The 17,185-nt window shown below is 38.5% G+C and overlaps 1 protein-coding gene across 1 annotated transcript in view; it reads left to right on the top strand.

Annotated features, from left to right (window-relative positions):
- LOC133640480 (tyrosine-protein phosphatase non-receptor type 14-like) overlaps window positions 1-16,661 on the top strand; it is a 137,131-nt gene extending 120,470 nt beyond the window's left edge. The window contains exons 17-20 of the mRNA XM_062033923.1: window positions 12,832-12,960; window positions 13,045-13,279; window positions 13,346-13,509; window positions 14,980-16,661. Of these exons, the coding sequence (XP_061889907.1) occupies window positions 12,832-12,960; window positions 13,045-13,279; window positions 13,346-13,509; window positions 14,980-15,108 (657 nt within the window). The 3' untranslated portion in view covers window positions 15,109-16,661. The remainder of the gene's footprint in view (window positions 1-12,831; window positions 12,961-13,044; window positions 13,280-13,345; window positions 13,510-14,979) is intronic.
- The last annotated feature ends 524 nt before the right edge of the window (window positions 16,662-17,185 follow it).

Below are 17,185 nucleotides of genomic sequence, written 5' to 3'. Positions count from 1 at the left end.
TATATATATATATATATATATATATATATATATATATATATATATATATATATATATATATATATATATATATATATACACACACATGTATATATATATATATATATATACACATGTATATATATATATATATATATATATATATATACACACATGTATATATATATATATATACACATGTATATATATATATATATATATATATATATATGCGTGTATGTGTGTATATATATATGTATATATGTATTACACACATGTACGTATATGTGTTTGTGTATGTATATATAAATATAAAAGAACAGAACAAAGAGTCATACATTATATATATTATATAATAATTATATATATAAAGTTATATGTGTTTTATGTTGCACGATTGCACCAAGAAAAATTCCTAGTTTGTGAACCCGTTCTCAAACAATGGCAATAAAACTATTCTGATTCTGATTCTGAAATACAATATGAAGTTTGTGCTTACATAATATTTGACTTTGGAATCCATGCACAGTAAAAATGAGTGTCCCAATACTTATGTGGATATATTGATCAATACCCCATCATGTCCCTATGGAGCATGTCATGTCCCTATGGAGTATGTGATGTCCCTATGGAGTATGTCATGTCCCTATGGAGTATGTGATGTCCCTGTGGAGTATGTCATGTCCCTGTGGAGTATGTGATGTCCCTGTGGAGTATGTGATGTCCCTGTGGAGTATGTGATGTCCCTGTGGAGTATGTGATGTCCCTATGGAGTATGTCATGTCCCTATGGAGTATGTGATGTCCCTATGGAGTATGTGATGTCCCTATGGAGTATGTCATGTCCCTATGGAGTATGTGATGTCCCTATGGAGTATGTGATGTCCCTATGGAGTATGTGATGTCCCTGTGGAGTATGTGATGTCCCTATGGAGTATGTGATGTCCCTATGGAGTATGTCATGTCCCTGTGGAGTATGTGATGTCCCTGTGGAGTATGTGATGTCCCTGTGGAGTATGTGATGTCCCTGTGGAGTATGTGATGTCCCTATGGAGTATGTCATGTCCCTATGGAGTATGTGATGTCCCTATGGAGTATGTGATGTCCCTATGGAGTATGTCATGTCCCTATGGAGTATGTGATGTCCCTATGGAGTATGTGATGTCCCTATGGAGTATGTGATGTCCCTGTGGAGTATGTCATGTCCCTATGGAGTATGTGATGTCCCTATGGAGTATGTGATGTCCCTATGGAGTATGTGATGTCCCTATGGAGTATGTGATGTCCCTGTGGAGTATGTCATGTCCCTATGGAGTATGTCATGTCCCTATGGAGTATGTCATGTCCCTATGGAGTATGTGATGTCCCTATGGAGTATGTGATGTCCCTGTGGAGTATGTGATGTCCCTATGGAGTATGTGATGTCCCTATGGAGTATGTGATGTCCCTATGGAGTATGTCATGTCCCTATGGAGTATGTGATGTCCCTATGGAGTATGTCATGTCCCTATGGAGTATGTGATGTCCCTATGGAGTATGTGATGTCCCTATGGAGTATGTCATGTCCCTATGGAGTATGTCATGTCCCTGTGGAGTATGTGATGTCCCTGTGGAGTATGTCATGTCCCTATGGAGTATGTGATGTCCCTATGGAGTATGTGATGTCCCTGTGGAGTATGTGATGTCCCTATGGAGTATGTCATGTCCCTATGGAGTATGTCATGTCCCTATGGAGTATGTCATGTCCCTATGGAGTATGTCATGTCCCTATGGAGTATGTGATGTCCCTGTGGAGTATGTGATGTCCCTATGGAGTATGTCATGTCCCTATGGAGTATGTGATGTCCCTATGGAGTATGTCATGTCCCTGTGGAGTATGTGATGTCCCTATGGAGTATGTCATGTCCCTATGGAGTATGTCATGTCCCTATGGAGTATGTCATGTCCCTATGGAGTATGTGATGTCCCTGTGGAGTATGTGATGTCCCTATGGAGTATGTCATGTCCCTATGGAGTATGTGATGTCCCTATGGAGTATGTCATGTCCCTGTGGAGTATGTGATGTCCCTATGGAGTATGTCATGTCCCTATGGAGTATGTCATGTCCCTATGGAGTATGTCATGTCCCTATGGAGTATGTCATGTCCCTATGGAGTATGTCATGTCCCTATGGAGTATGTCATGTCCCTATGGAGTATGTGATGTCCCTGTGGAGTATGTGATGTCCCTATGGAGTATGTCATGTCCCTATGGAGTATGTGATGTCCCTATGGAGTATGTCATGTCCCTATGGAGTATGTGATGTCCCTGTGGAGTATGTCATGTCCCTATGGAGTATGTCATGTCCCTATGGAGTATGTGATGTCCCTATGGAGTATGTGATGTCCCTGTGGAGTATGTGATGTCCCTATGGAGTATGTCATGTCCCTATGGAGTATGTGATGTCCCTATGGAGTATGTCATGTCCCTATGGAGTATGTCATGTCCCTATGGAGTATGTCATGTCCCTATGGAGTATGTGATGTCCCTGTGGAGTATGTGATGTCCCTATGGAGTATGTGATGTCCCTATGGAGTATGTGATGTCCCTATGGAGTATGTCATGTCCCTATGGAGTATGTCATGTCCCTATGGAGTATGTGATGTCCCTATGGAGTATGTGATGTCCCTATGGAGTATGTGATGTCCCTGTGGAGTATGTGATGTCCCTATGGAGTATGTGATGTCCCTATGGAGTATGTGATGTCCCTGTGGAGTATGTCATGTCCCTATGGAGTATGTGATGTCCCTGTGGAGTATGTGATGTCCCTATGGAGTATGTGATGTCCCTATGGAGTATGTGATGTCCCTATGGAGTATGTGATGTCCCTGTGGAGTATGTCATGTCCCTATGGAGTATGTCATGTCCCTATGGAGTATGTGATGTCCCTGTGGAGTATGTCATGTCCCTATGGAGTATGTGATGTCCCTGTGGAGTATGTGATGTCCCTATGGAGTATGTGATGTCCCTATGGAGTATGTGATGTCCCTATGGAGTATGTGATGTCCCTATGGAGTATGTGATGTCCCTGTGGAGTATGTGATGTCCCTATGGAGTATGTGATGTCCCTATGGAGTATGTGATGTCCCTATGGAGTATGTCATGTCCCTATGGAGTATGTGATGTCCCTATGGAGTATGTGATGTCCCTATGGAGTATGTGATGTCCCTGTGGAGTATGTCATGTCCCTGTGGAGTATGTGATGTCCCTGTGGAGTATGTGATGTCCCTGTGGAGTATGTGATGTCCCTATGGAGTATGTCATGTCCCTATGGAGTATGTCATGTCCCTATGGAGTATGTGATGTCCCTATGGAGTATGTCATGTCCCTATGGAGTATGTGATGTCCCTGTGGAGTATGTGATGTCCCTATGGAGTATGTCATGTCCCTATGGAGTATGTGATGTCCCTATGGAGTATGTGATGTCCCTATGGAGTATGTGATGTCCCTGTGGAGTATGTGATGTCCCTATGGAGTATGTCATGTCCCTATGGAGTATGTGATGTCCCTATGGAGTATGTCATGTCCCTATGGAGTATGTGATGTCCCTGTGGAGTATGTCATGTCCCTATGGAGTATGTCATGTCCCTATGGAGTATGTGATGTCCCTATGGAGTATGTCATGTCCCTATGGAGTATGTGATGTCCCTGTGGAGTATGTCATGTCCCTATGGAGTATGTCATGTCCCTATGGAGTATGTGATGTCCCTATGGAGTATGTCATATCCCTATGGAGTATGTGATGTCCCTATGGAGTATGTGATGTCCCTATGGAGTATGTGATGTCCCTGTGGAGTATGTGATGTCCCTATGGAGTATGTCATGTCCCTATGGAGTATGTGATGTCCCTATGGAGTATGTGATGTCCCTGTGGAGTATGTGATGTCCCTATGGAGTATGTCATGTCCCTATGGAGTATGTGATGTCCCTATGGAGTATGTCATGTCCCTATGGAGTATGTGATGTCCCTGTGGAGTATGTCATGTCCCTATGGAGTATGTCATGTCCCTATGGAGTATGTGATGTCCCTATGGAGTATGTCATGTCCCTATGGAGTATGTGATGTCCCTGTGGAGTATGTCATGTCCCTATGGAGTATGTCATGTCCCTATGGAGTATGTGATGTCCCTGTGGAGTATGTGATGTCCCTATGGAGTATGTCATGTCCCTATGGAGTATGTCATGTCCCTATGGAGTATGTCATGTCCCTATGGAGTATGTGATGTCCCTGTGGAGTATGTGATGTCCCTATGGAGTATGTCATGTCCCTATGGAGTATGTCATGTCCCTATGGAGTATGTCATGTCCCTATGGAGTATGTGATGTCCCTATGGAGTATGTGATGTCCCTATGGAGTATGTCATGTCCCTATGGAGTATGTGATGTCCCTATGGAGTATGTGATGTCCCTATGGAGTATGTGATGTCCCTATGGAGTATGTGATGTCCCTGTGGAGTATGTCATGTCCCTATGGAGTATGTGATGTCCCTATGGAGTATGTGATGTCCCTATGGAGTATGTGATGTCCCTGTGGAGTATGTCATGTCCCTATGGAGTATGTCATGTCCCTATGGAGTATGTCATGTCCCTATGGAGTATGTGATGTCCCTATGGAGTATGTGATGTCCCTGTGGAGTATGTGATGTCCCTATGGAGTATGTGATGTCCCTATGGAGTATGTGATGTCCCTATGGAGTATGTCATGTCCCTATGGAGTATGTGATGTCCCTATGGAGTATGTGATGTCCCTATGGAGTATGTCATGTCCCTATGGAGTATGTGATGTCCCTATGGAGTATGTGATGTCCCTATGGAGTATGTCATGTCCCTATGGAGTATGTGATGTCCCTATGGAGTATGTGATGTCCCTATGGAGTATGTGATGTCCCTATGGAGTATGTCATGTCCCTATGGAGTATGTGATGTCCCTATGGAGTATGTCATGTCCCTATGGAGTATGTGATGTCCCTATGGAGTATGTGATGTCCCTATGGAGTATGTCATGTCCCTATGGAGTATGTGATGTCCCTATGGAGTATGTGATGTCCCTATGGAGTATGTGATGTCCCTATGGAGTATGTGATGTCCCTATGGAGTATGTCATGTCCCTATGGAGTATGTGATGTCCCTATGGAGTATGTGATGTCCCTATGGAGTATGTCATGTCCCTATGGAGTATGTGATGTCCCTATGGAGTATGTGATGTCCCTATGGAGTATGTCATGTCCCTATGGAGTATGTGATGTCCCTATGGAGTATGTGATGTCCCTATGGAGTATGTGATGTCCCTATGGAGTATGTCATGTCCCTATGGAGTATGTGATGTCCCTATGGAGTATGTCATGTCCCTATGGAGTATGTGATGTCCCTATGGAGTATGTGATGTCCCTATGGAGTATGTCATGTCCCTATGGAGTATGTGATGTCCCTATGGAGTATGTGATGTCCCTATGGAGTATGTGATGTCCCTATGGAGTATGTGATGTCCCTGTGGAGTATGTCATGTCCCTATGGAGTATGTCATGTCCCTATGGAGTATGTGATGTCCCTATGGAGTATGTCATGTCCCTATGGAGTATGTGATGTCCCTATGGAGTATGTGATGTCCCTATGGAGTATGTCATGTCCCTATGGAGTATGTCATGTCCCTGTGGAGTATGTGATGTCCCTGTGGAGTATGTCATGTCCCTATGGAGTATGTGATGTCCCTATGGAGTATGTCATGTCCCTATGGAGTATGTCATGTCCCTATGGAGTATGTCATGTCCCTATGGAGTATGTCATGTCCCTATGGAGTATGTCATGTCCCTATGGAGTATGTCATGTCCCTATGGAGTATGTCATGTCCCTATGGAGTATGTCATGTCCCTATGGAGTATGTCATGTCCCTATGGAGTATGTGATGTCCCTATGGAGTATGTGATGTCCCTGTGGAGTATGTGATGTCCCTATGGAGTATGTGATGTCCCTATGGAGTATGTGATGTCCCTATGGAGTATGTCATGTCCCTATGGAGTATGTGATGTCCCTATGGAGTATGTGATGTCCCTATGGAGTATGTCATGTCCCTATGGAGTATGTGATGTCCCTATGGAGTATGTGATGTCCCTATGGAGTATGTGATGTCCCTGTGGAGTATGTGATGTCCCTATGGAGTATGTCATGTCCCTATGGAGTATGTGATGTCCCTATGGAGTATGTGATGTCCCTGTGGAGTATGTGATGTCCCTATGGAGTATGTCATGTCCCTATGGAGTATGTCATGTCCCTATGGAGTATGTGATGTCCCTATGGAGTATGTCATGTCCCTATGGAGTATGTGATGTCCCTGTGGAGTATGTGATGTCCCTATGGAGTATGTCATGTCCCTATGGAGTATGTGATGTCCCTATGGAGTATGTGATGTCCCTATGGAGTATGTGATGTCCCTGTGGAGTATGTGATGTCCCTATGGAGTATGTCATGTCCCTATGGAGTATGTGATGTCCCTATGGAGTATGTCATGTCCCTATGGAGTATGTGATGTCCCTGTGGAGTATGTCATGTCCCTATGGAGTATGTCATGTCCCTATGGAGTATGTGATGTCCCTATGGAGTATGTCATGTCCCTATGGAGTATGTGATGTCCCTGTGGAGTATGTCATGTCCCTATGGAGTATGTCATGTCCCTATGGAGTATGTGATGTCCCTATGGAGTATGTCATATCCCTATGGAGTATGTGATGTCCCTATGGAGTATGTGATGTCCCTATGGAGTATGTGATGTCCCTGTGGAGTATGTGATGTCCCTATGGAGTATGTCATGTCCCTATGGAGTATGTGATGTCCCTATGGAGTATGTGATGTCCCTGTGGAGTATGTGATGTCCCTATGGAGTATGTCATGTCCCTATGGAGTATGTGATGTCCCTATGGAGTATGTCATGTCCCTATGGAGTATGTGATGTCCCTGTGGAGTATGTCATGTCCCTATGGAGTATGTCATGTCCCTATGGAGTATGTGATGTCCCTATGGAGTATGTCATGTCCCTATGGAGTATGTGATGTCCCTGTGGAGTATGTCATGTCCCTATGGAGTATGTCATGTCCCTATGGAGTATGTGATGTCCCTGTGGAGTATGTGATGTCCCTATGGAGTATGTCATGTCCCTATGGAGTATGTCATGTCCCTATGGAGTATGTCATGTCCCTATGGAGTATGTGATGTCCCTGTGGAGTATGTGATGTCCCTATGGAGTATGTCATGTCCCTATGGAGTATGTCATGTCCCTATGGAGTATGTCATGTCCCTATGGAGTATGTGATGTCCCTATGGAGTATGTGATGTCCCTATGGAGTATGTCATGTCCCTATGGAGTATGTGATGTCCCTATGGAGTATGTGATGTCCCTGTGGAGTATGTCATGTCCCTATGGAGTATGTGATGTCCCTATGGAGTATGTGATGTCCCTATGGAGTATGTGATGTCCCTGTGGAGTATGTCATGTCCCTATGGAGTATGTCATGTCCCTATGGAGTATGTCATGTCCCTATGGAGTATGTGATGTCCCTGTGGAGTATGTGATGTCCCTGTGGAGTATGTCATGTCCCTATGGAGTATGTGATGTCCCTATGGAGTATGTGATGTCCCTGTGGAGTATGTCATGTCCCTATGGAGTATGTGATGTCCCTATGGAGTATGTCATGTCCCTATGGAGTATGTGATGTCCCTGTGGAGTATGTCATGTCCCTATGGAGTATGTCATGTCCCTATGGAGTATGTGATGTCCCTATGGAGTATGTCATGTCCCTATGGAGTATGTGATGTCCCTGTGGAGTATGTCATGTCCCTATGGAGTATGTCATGTCCCTATGGAGTATGTGATGTCCCTGTGGAGTATGTGATGTCCCTATGGAGTATGTCATGTCCCTATGGAGTATGTCATGTCCCTATGGAGTATGTCATGTCCCTATGGAGTATGTGATGTCCCTGTGGAGTATGTGATGTCCCTATGGAGTATGTCATGTCCCTATGGAGTATGTCATGTCCCTATGGAGTATGTCATGTCCCTATGGAGTATGTGATGTCCCTATGGAGTATGTGATGTCCCTATGGAGTATGTCATGTCCCTATGGAGTATGTGATGTCCCTATGGAGTATGTGATGTCCCTGTGGAGTATGTCATGTCCCTATGGAGTATGTGATGTCCCTATGGAGTATGTGATGTCCCTATGGAGTATGTGATGTCCCTGTGGAGTATGTCATGTCCCTATGGAGTATGTCATGTCCCTATGGAGTATGTGATGTCCCTATGGAGTATGTGATGTCCCTGTGGAGTATGTGATGTCCCTATGGAGTATGTGATGTCCCTATGGAGTATGTGATGTCCCTATGGAGTATGTCATGTCCCTATGGAGTATGTGATGTCCCTATGGAGTATGTGATGTCCCTATGGAGTATGTCATGTCCCTATGGAGTATGTGATGTCCCTATGGAGTATGTGATGTCCCTATGGAGTATGTCATGTCCCTATGGAGTATGTGATGTCCCTATGGAGTATGTGATGTCCCTATGGAGTATGTGATGTCCCTATGGAGTATGTCATGTCCCTATGGAGTATGTGATGTCCCTATGGAGTATGTGATGTCCCTATGGAGTATGTGATGTCCCTATGGAGTATGTGATGTCCCTGTGGAGTATGTCATGTCCCTATGGAGTATGTGATGTCCCTATGGAGTATGTGATGTCCCTATGGAGTATGTCATGTCCCTATGGAGTATGTGATGTCCCTATGGAGTATGTCATGTCCCTATGGAGTATGTGATGTCCCTATGGAGTATGTGATGTCCCTATGGAGTATGTCATGTCCCTATGGAGTATGTCATGTCCCTGTGGAGTATGTGATGTCCCTGTGGAGTATGTCATGTCCCTATGGAGTATGTGATGTCCCTATGGAGTATGTGATGTCCCTATGGAGTATGTCATGTCCCTATGGAGTATGTCATGTCCCTATGGAGTATGTCATGTCCCTATGGAGTATGTCATGTCCCTATGGAGTATGTCATGTCCCTATGGAGTATGTGATGTCCCTATGGAGTATGTGATGTCCCTGTGGAGTATGTGATGTCCCTATGGAGTATGTGATGTCCCTATGGAGTATGTCATGTCCCTATGGAGTATGTGATGTCCCTATGGAGTATGTCATGTCCCTATGGAGTATGTGATGTCCCTATGGAGTATGTGATGTCCCTATGGAGTATGTCATGTCCCTATGGAGTATGTCATGTCCCTGTGGAGTATGTGATGTCCCTGTGGAGTATGTCATGTCCCTATGGAGTATGTGATGTCCCTATGGAGTATGTGATGTCCCTATGGAGTATGTCATGTCCCTATGGAGTATGTCATGTCCCTATGGAGTATGTCATGTCCCTATGGAGTATGTCATGTCCCTATGGAGTATGTCATGTCCCTATGGAGTATGTGATGTCCCTATGGAGTATGTGATGTCCCTGTGGAGTATGTGATGTCCCTATGGAGTATGTGATGTCCCTATGGAGTATGTGATGTCCCTATGGAGTATGTCATGTCCCTATGGAGTATGTGATGTCCCTATGGAGTATGTGATGTCCCTATGGAGTATGTCATGTCCCTATGGAGTATGTGATGTCCCTATGGAGTATGTGATGTCCCTATGGAGTATGTGATGTCCCTATGGAGTATGTGATGTCCCTATGGAGTATGTGATGTCCCTATGGAGTATGTCATGTCCCTGTGGAGTATGTGATGTCCCTATGGAGTATGTGATGTCCCTATGGAGTATGTGATGTCCCTATGGAGTATGTGATGTCCCTATGGAGTATGTCATGTCCCTGTGGAGTATGTCATGTCCCTATGGAGTATGTTATGCACCATGAAGGAAAAGCTCTGTTGTATTTACTTCTTATCAAGAGACTGGTCTTATCCGAGAGGAGACTGAGGGCACGCTGCAGCTGAGTGGAGACTGTGGAGTACAATAATGTAGCATCCAGAGCTGAGACACATCAGCATGCATTTTGCTCTTGTCAAAAGTTTTGATGAGTCCGGTTGACTGACGGGCGACTGTCATTGGCTGAGAACCCGGGCTAACTTCAATACTTCCTGTTTTTGCCCAAGGCGTCAGGGGCGAGTGGCATTGTGGAAACTTCTATAAAGACTGCCGTGTATTGATGTGTCTCGGTTGGCGTGTCACATGACCGCCACATCACACAGCAGACATGAAGGCTTAACGAGACACGCTCATATTTCTTCTTCTACTCTTCATTGTGGTCACCTCGGGATGAAAGGCGGGCCTTTAATCTCAAAGAGCTCACAGGAATTCACCAGGAATGTTCTCCAAACCCTCTTAAGTCCATCTGACCCAATAGCACCCCTCGCATCGTGCACAAGTTCTGCATGCCATGTTCAGCGTGATCGCCGCCTGTCACGCCTTAAACCTCTTAGGGCGCAACCATTTCATTTAACAACACCCGCCTTGTTTGTTTCCCTCCTGATAGTGTTAGCAGACACTGGTGCTGGCTTTTATGTCATATATATATATATATATATATATATATATATATATATATATATATATATATATATATATATATATATATATATATATATATATATATATATATATATATATATATATATATATATATATATATATATATATATATATATATATATATATATATATATACTGTATATATATAAAGTATATAAATATATTTTTATTTGAAGAAAAATAGTCTTATACATATATATATATATATATATATATATATATATATATATATATATATATATATATATATATATGTATATATATATATATGTGTGTGTATATATATATATGTATATATATATATATATATATATATATATATATATATATATATATATATATATATATTGAAGACTATTTTTCTTCAAATAAAAATATATTTATATACTTTATATATATACAGTGTATATATATATATATATATATATATATATATATATATATATATATATATAAATATATATATATATATATATATATATAACATATACAGTAAAAATATTAGGGGGAAAACTATTTTTTGATTACAAATATTAAGTTGAATACTATTTTTTCAATTAAAAAATATTACATGAAGACAATTTTAGATTAAAAAAAAGTAAGTAAAATAATATTTTTAAATAAAAATATTAGGATAAGGACTATTTTTTATTAAAAAAAATATTTGATGAAGACAATTTTAGAAAAAAAAAGGAAGTAAAATAATATTTCTGAATAAAAATATCAGGATAAAGGTAGTTTTCCACATTAAAACTTATTTTAAAATTAAACGAGGATTTTTTTCAATTAAAAAAAAAATCAAGAGAAAGACTGTTTTTGATTTTTTTTAAAAACATTAAGAGGAAGGCTATTTATGAAATTAAAAAAAAATATTGGGATAAGGTCTTTTTTAGGTCTTTTTTTTAATAAAAAAAAATTAGGCGGGGAAACTATTTTTTGATTACAAATATTAAGATGAATACTATTTTTTCAATACAAAAATATTAGATAAAGACCATTTTAGATTTTTTTTTAAATAAGTAAAATAATATTTTTAAATAAAAATATTAGGATGAAGGCATTTTTTCAAATAAGAAAATATTAGAAGGAACTTTTTTTTTTATAAAAAAATATTTGGATGAGGATTTTTTCAGTAAAAAATATTAAGAGAAAGATTATGTTTGATTAAAAAAAACATTAAGAGGAAGGCTATTTATAAAATAAAAAATATTAGAAGGACTTTTTTAATTTAAAAAATATTAAGGGGAAAACTATTTTTTGATTACAAATATTAAGATGAATACTATTTTTTCATTACCAAAAAATTAGGTGAAGACAATTTTAAAAATAAAAACAGAGTAGGTGAAATAATATTTTTAGATACAAATATTAGATGAACACAATTTTAGAAAAAAAAGAAATAAAAATATTAGGATGAAGGTAGTTTTTCAAATAAAAACATATAAAAATGAAAAAAAAAAAGTATAAAAAAATATTTGGACAAGGATTTTTTCAATAAAAAATATTAAGAGAAATACTACTTTTGATTAAAAAAAACAAGAGGAAGGCTATTTATAAAATAAAAAAATATTAGGATAAGGACTTTTTTTTTAATAAAAACAATTTTATGGGGGAAACTATTTTTTATTACAAATATTAAGATGAATACTATTTCTTCATTACAAACAAATTAGGTGAAGACAATTTTAAAAATAAAAACAGAGTAAGTGAAATAATATTTTTAAATAAAAATATTACGATGACAATTTTTCAAATAAAAAATATTAGGTGCAACATTTTTTTAAGGAAAATATTTAAAAGAGGATTTTTTCAAAAAATAAATATTAAGAGAGACTATTTTTAAAGCTGTATTAGGAGAAATACTTTTTATATTTCAAAAAATATTGGGAGGTAAACTATTTTTAATTAGAAATATTAGGGAGGACATTAATTTTAATACAAATATTAGTTGATGACTTTGTTAATAAAAATGTTAGTATAAAGACCATTTTAAAAATAAAAACATTAGGATGTAGACAATCTTTTAAGCAACTTTTGTAATGATGCTCTTGAAGTTTGCAGGTGGATCTGAAAAAGTAGTGTGTGAGTCTCTATACTGCCCTCCAGTGGTCGTCTGGCTGCATTACTGGCAACATGTTTTGGTTATACTTTAAAAACAAATTGTAGCTTATCTGAATTAGCAATTTTCTTTTCTGTTTTAGATGTGATTGATTATGGAGCGTATTTAAAATGTTTTTTTGTCCACAGGTGACCATCAGAGGGGAGGAGTGGACCTACATCGCCACCCAGGGCCCGCTCGCCAACACCTGCGCCGACTTCTGGCAGATGGTCTGGGAGCAGGGGGTCAGCGTCATCGCTATGGTTACGGCCGAGGAGGTAACGCACACACGCACACAAGTCCATTACTAATTGTGTCTTTTCTCTGAAATCTATAATGAGTTGAGTTGATTCTCCACCCAGGAGGGCGGCAGGCCCAAGAGTCACCGCTATTGGCCCAAACTGGGCTCCAAGCACAACTCGGCCACGCACGGCAAGTTCAAGGTGACCACCAAGTTCCGCACCGACTCGGGGTGCTACGCCACCACGGGGTTGAAGGTCAAACACCTGCTGTCGGGCCAGGAGAGGACGGTGTGGCACCTGCAGTACACCGACTGGCCCGAGCAGGGCTGCCCCGAATACGTCCAGGGGTTCCTCTGTGAGTTCCATCCTCCATTTGCTTTCTTATTACTGTGGTTATTAATTAATATGATTGTTTTTGCAGCCTACCTGGAGGAGATCCAATCTGTGAGGAGACACACCAACTCCATGTTGGACACCTCCAAGAGCCTCAACCCCCCGGTGGTGGTGCACTGTAGCGCGGGGGTGGGCCGCACAGGTGTGGTCATCCTCACTGAGCTCATGATCAGCTGTCTGGAGCACAATGAGGTAAGTAGAACGCCGCCATGTTTGGGGGGCGGGGGGATGAAGGGGCATGGAAAAGTATTGGGACACATGCCCATTAAAGCAGTGTGTGGATTTCATTTTTCAGCTTGGGGAAAATATTAAGATGAAGACTTTTTAAATAAAAAGATATTAGGATGGAGACTATTTTTTATAAAACATACAATAAAGAGGAAGACTATTTTTAAATAAAAAAATATTAGAAGAAGACTATTTTTTAAATAAATAAATAAATAATTAAGCGAAATACTATTTTTTATTAAAAACATTAAGAGGAAGGCTATTTATAAAATAAAAAATATTAGGATAAGGTCTTTTTTTTTAAGTGAAAAAATATTAGGGGGAAAACTATTTTTTAATGAAAAAATATTAAAGAAGACTATTTTTTTAAATAAATAAAAAAATAATTAAGTGAAAGACTTTTTTTTATTAAAAACATTAAAAGGAAGGCTATAAATAAAATGAAAAATATTAGGATAAGGACTTTTTTTTAAGTGAAAAAAATATTAGGGGGAAAACTATTTTTTAATGAAAAAAATATTAGAAGAAGACTATTTTTTAAATATCTAAATAAATAAGCGAAAGACTATTTTTTTATTTTAAAAAAATATTAGGATAAGGACTTTTTTTAAGTGAAAAAAATATTAGGTGGAAAACTATTTTTTGATTACAAATATTAAGATGAATACTATTTTTTCAATACAAAAATATTAGATGACAATTTTAGAAGAAAAAAAGAAAGTAAAAGAATATTTTTAAATAAAAATATTAGGATGAAGGTAGTTTAAAATAATTGTAATGTCATTTTTCAGCTGGGGAAAAAAAGACACATCATAGGAATTAATTATAATTATTTTAAATATTAATTTACCAAAATAAAAAATACAAATTAACATATTTTTTCTCAATAACGTCCTTATTGTATTTTAAACATTGAAAATAAAAGTATTCATAGTTTTCAGGCAATATAAAAGTGTACTTATGTGAAGTATGGAGGTGTACCTAATGAAGTGTCCCACCCTAACAGAAGCAGAGGTTCTACACTGCCCTCTTGTGGAAGTTTTGCAACATTACCTACGGTTATATTTCCTCTTTAAAATAAAAAATGCTTTTTTTGCCCAAATTTATGTTGGTTAAATTAATTATTGGAAGTAAAGATTCCAAGTTCCTTATTGTTACCTACCATTTAATTTTTTGTTAAATAAGTCCTGTAAATTCCTGTTATAGCTCCTTCAATAATTTAACAGTTCAATTAAATCCTGTAATTTCATGGTTTTTGTTGTTTTGATTGAAATTATTTTATACTCTTATCCTTAGGTGTTTTATGCACTTAGTATCATTTTAGTCAAGTGGAGGATGACTGGTGGGCTACACTGTGGGTGTCTACTGCAAAACAATGCATTTTTCCTCCTTCTAATGTTTGGTGTGTGTTGTTTCCCCTCCTCTCCTGTCCAGCCCGTGGAGGTGCCCACCATGTTGTCAGGTCTTAGGCAGCAGAGGTTGCTGATGGTCCAGACCATCTCACAGTACAAGTTTGTGTACCAGGTCCTCATTCAGTTCCTTAAGAACTCTCGTCTCATTTAGCTCCGTCATGTTGTTGGAGAGTCTAGGCCAGGGGTGTCAAACTCATTTTAGATGGGGGGGCCACAAATCTACTCCCAAGTGGGCCGGACTGGTGAAATCACGGCACGATAACTTAAAAACAAAGACAACTTCAGATTGTTTTCTTTGTTTAAAAACAGAACCAACACATTCTGAAAATATACAAATCGTTATTTTATTTTATTTTTTTTACACTTACATGTTGCGTTTAATAGTATTCTACCTTTATTTGTCGTTATTTATACTTTCTGAATAAATGATGTGATAATGTTCATCAGTCAACTCATTGGTGGTAATTTTCAATCTATCAACGTAAAAAAAAATTATAAAAATCAAATTACAGTATGTTATTTATGTAGTTTTCTCATTTTCCTCCACTGGTGCACTAACATCATTATTTTGTACATATGTAGCATCATCTACAAAGAATTGCTATTGCGACATCTAGTGGACACATTTAGAACAGCTGTTGCTTTCATTCAAAAAATGTTGGCTCATTTTCATAGTTTGCAAAGTCATCCCGCTGGCCGGGTAAAACCTGTTCGTACGTTTGACACCCCTGGTCTAGGCCAGTCACTAAGAGTCTGCAGTACACTTGTTGAACAGTTGGTGGCCGCACTTGCGTTACAATCCGCCAATGCCGATGTAAAATATTCTAAAATATTATGGGGAAAAATCTAATCACATTAGCGTTTTAATTAATTAGCAAATCCTGGTTTCACCTCATTTACTGTATTTCTGTTAACGTGTAACAACAACTACATTTCAACAATAATGACCTGAGATGCAATTGTTCTGATTTACTTAATAGTCTGCCTGTTGGACTCCCATGTGTAAATACTGTATCTTTGTGCTGATATCCACACGCCTATCTGTTTTTTTACCTCCAAAGATGGAATCTTGAAATCAGCATCTATTAATTTTATTTGTCTTGTTGTGAGAGCAAGGCTTCAAACGGTCTATGTTCCTCTCAGGAAAGAGAAAGCTGATATTTAGGTTTGGTTTTCGAAGGAAAAAAAACCAATCATTGATTAAAATGATACTTCTGTACATACACTAACGGACGTGCGTGACAAAACTTTTTATATCTTTCCTGACTTGGTACTCCAAAATACCGCGACCTGTTAAACTATGCATGCTTTTTAAGATATTGTCATTGTATATATAAACATATATATAAATATATTCTCAGATATATATATAAGCTTCCTGCTCTCTTTACATTCAAGTGTTTTATTGCACTTCCATGTCACGCGGCATTCCACTGTTTGTTCATATTTAATCCCCTTTTTTGCTAAACCTCACCTTTTACAAAAGAGATGTGTACATATATTTTGTATATGTGTTTCCACTGCATTCCCCTTACTCAAACATGTACTTGCTTTTTAAGCAATAAAGCCTTATTTTCTTTAAGAGTGGCCAACAGCTGTATTGGTTATTAATGAAGTGTTTATGTGCAGAGGGGAATTCCTCTCCCTTGGTGCTAAGAGTGACGACGAGCCGAGAGCTTTTCATGCAAACATGCACGCTTTTTAACGGGCTCCCCGGTGGCCAAGCTGCCTTCCTGGTAAGTCAACAAACACACGCGTGCACGACACGTACAACACACTCTATGTCCGCTACGGAACAAAAAACTAATGCTAAATGTCTTAGCGGCTTGTAGTAGTATGGTTTTGTCATTACACATTTAAGCAATGAACAACATGGGGTTTTTTGTGTTAAAGATTTATTTTTTATACAAATTTAAATTATTGTTAAAATAAAATCACATTAAAAAAAATAATAATTTATGTTTTTATACTTTCAAAAATATTTATACATATTAAATATGTATTTTTTTTTTTTTTAAATTACAAATTGTATTATTCTATTAAAAATAATTAAATTAATTTTCAAATCATATTTATTTTTGGGGTAATTTTTTTAATAAAGCATTTTTGCTACAAATATTATTTATGAAAAAACGTTACATTTTAAAAAAAATAATGTAATTATTCTTATTAATTTAACACATTTTACTATTCTATTCATGAAAAAAATCCCATTTTTATTTATTCTT

The sequence above is a fragment of the Entelurus aequoreus genome, linkage group LG23 (assembly GCF_033978785.1).
Source record: "Entelurus aequoreus isolate RoL-2023_Sb linkage group LG23, RoL_Eaeq_v1.1, whole genome shotgun sequence".
Lineage (NCBI taxonomy): Eukaryota > Metazoa > Chordata > Actinopteri > Syngnathiformes > Syngnathidae > Entelurus > Entelurus aequoreus.
The sequence above is the reverse complement of the archived record's forward strand: the minus strand, read 5'-3'. Positions and strand labels throughout refer to the sequence as shown.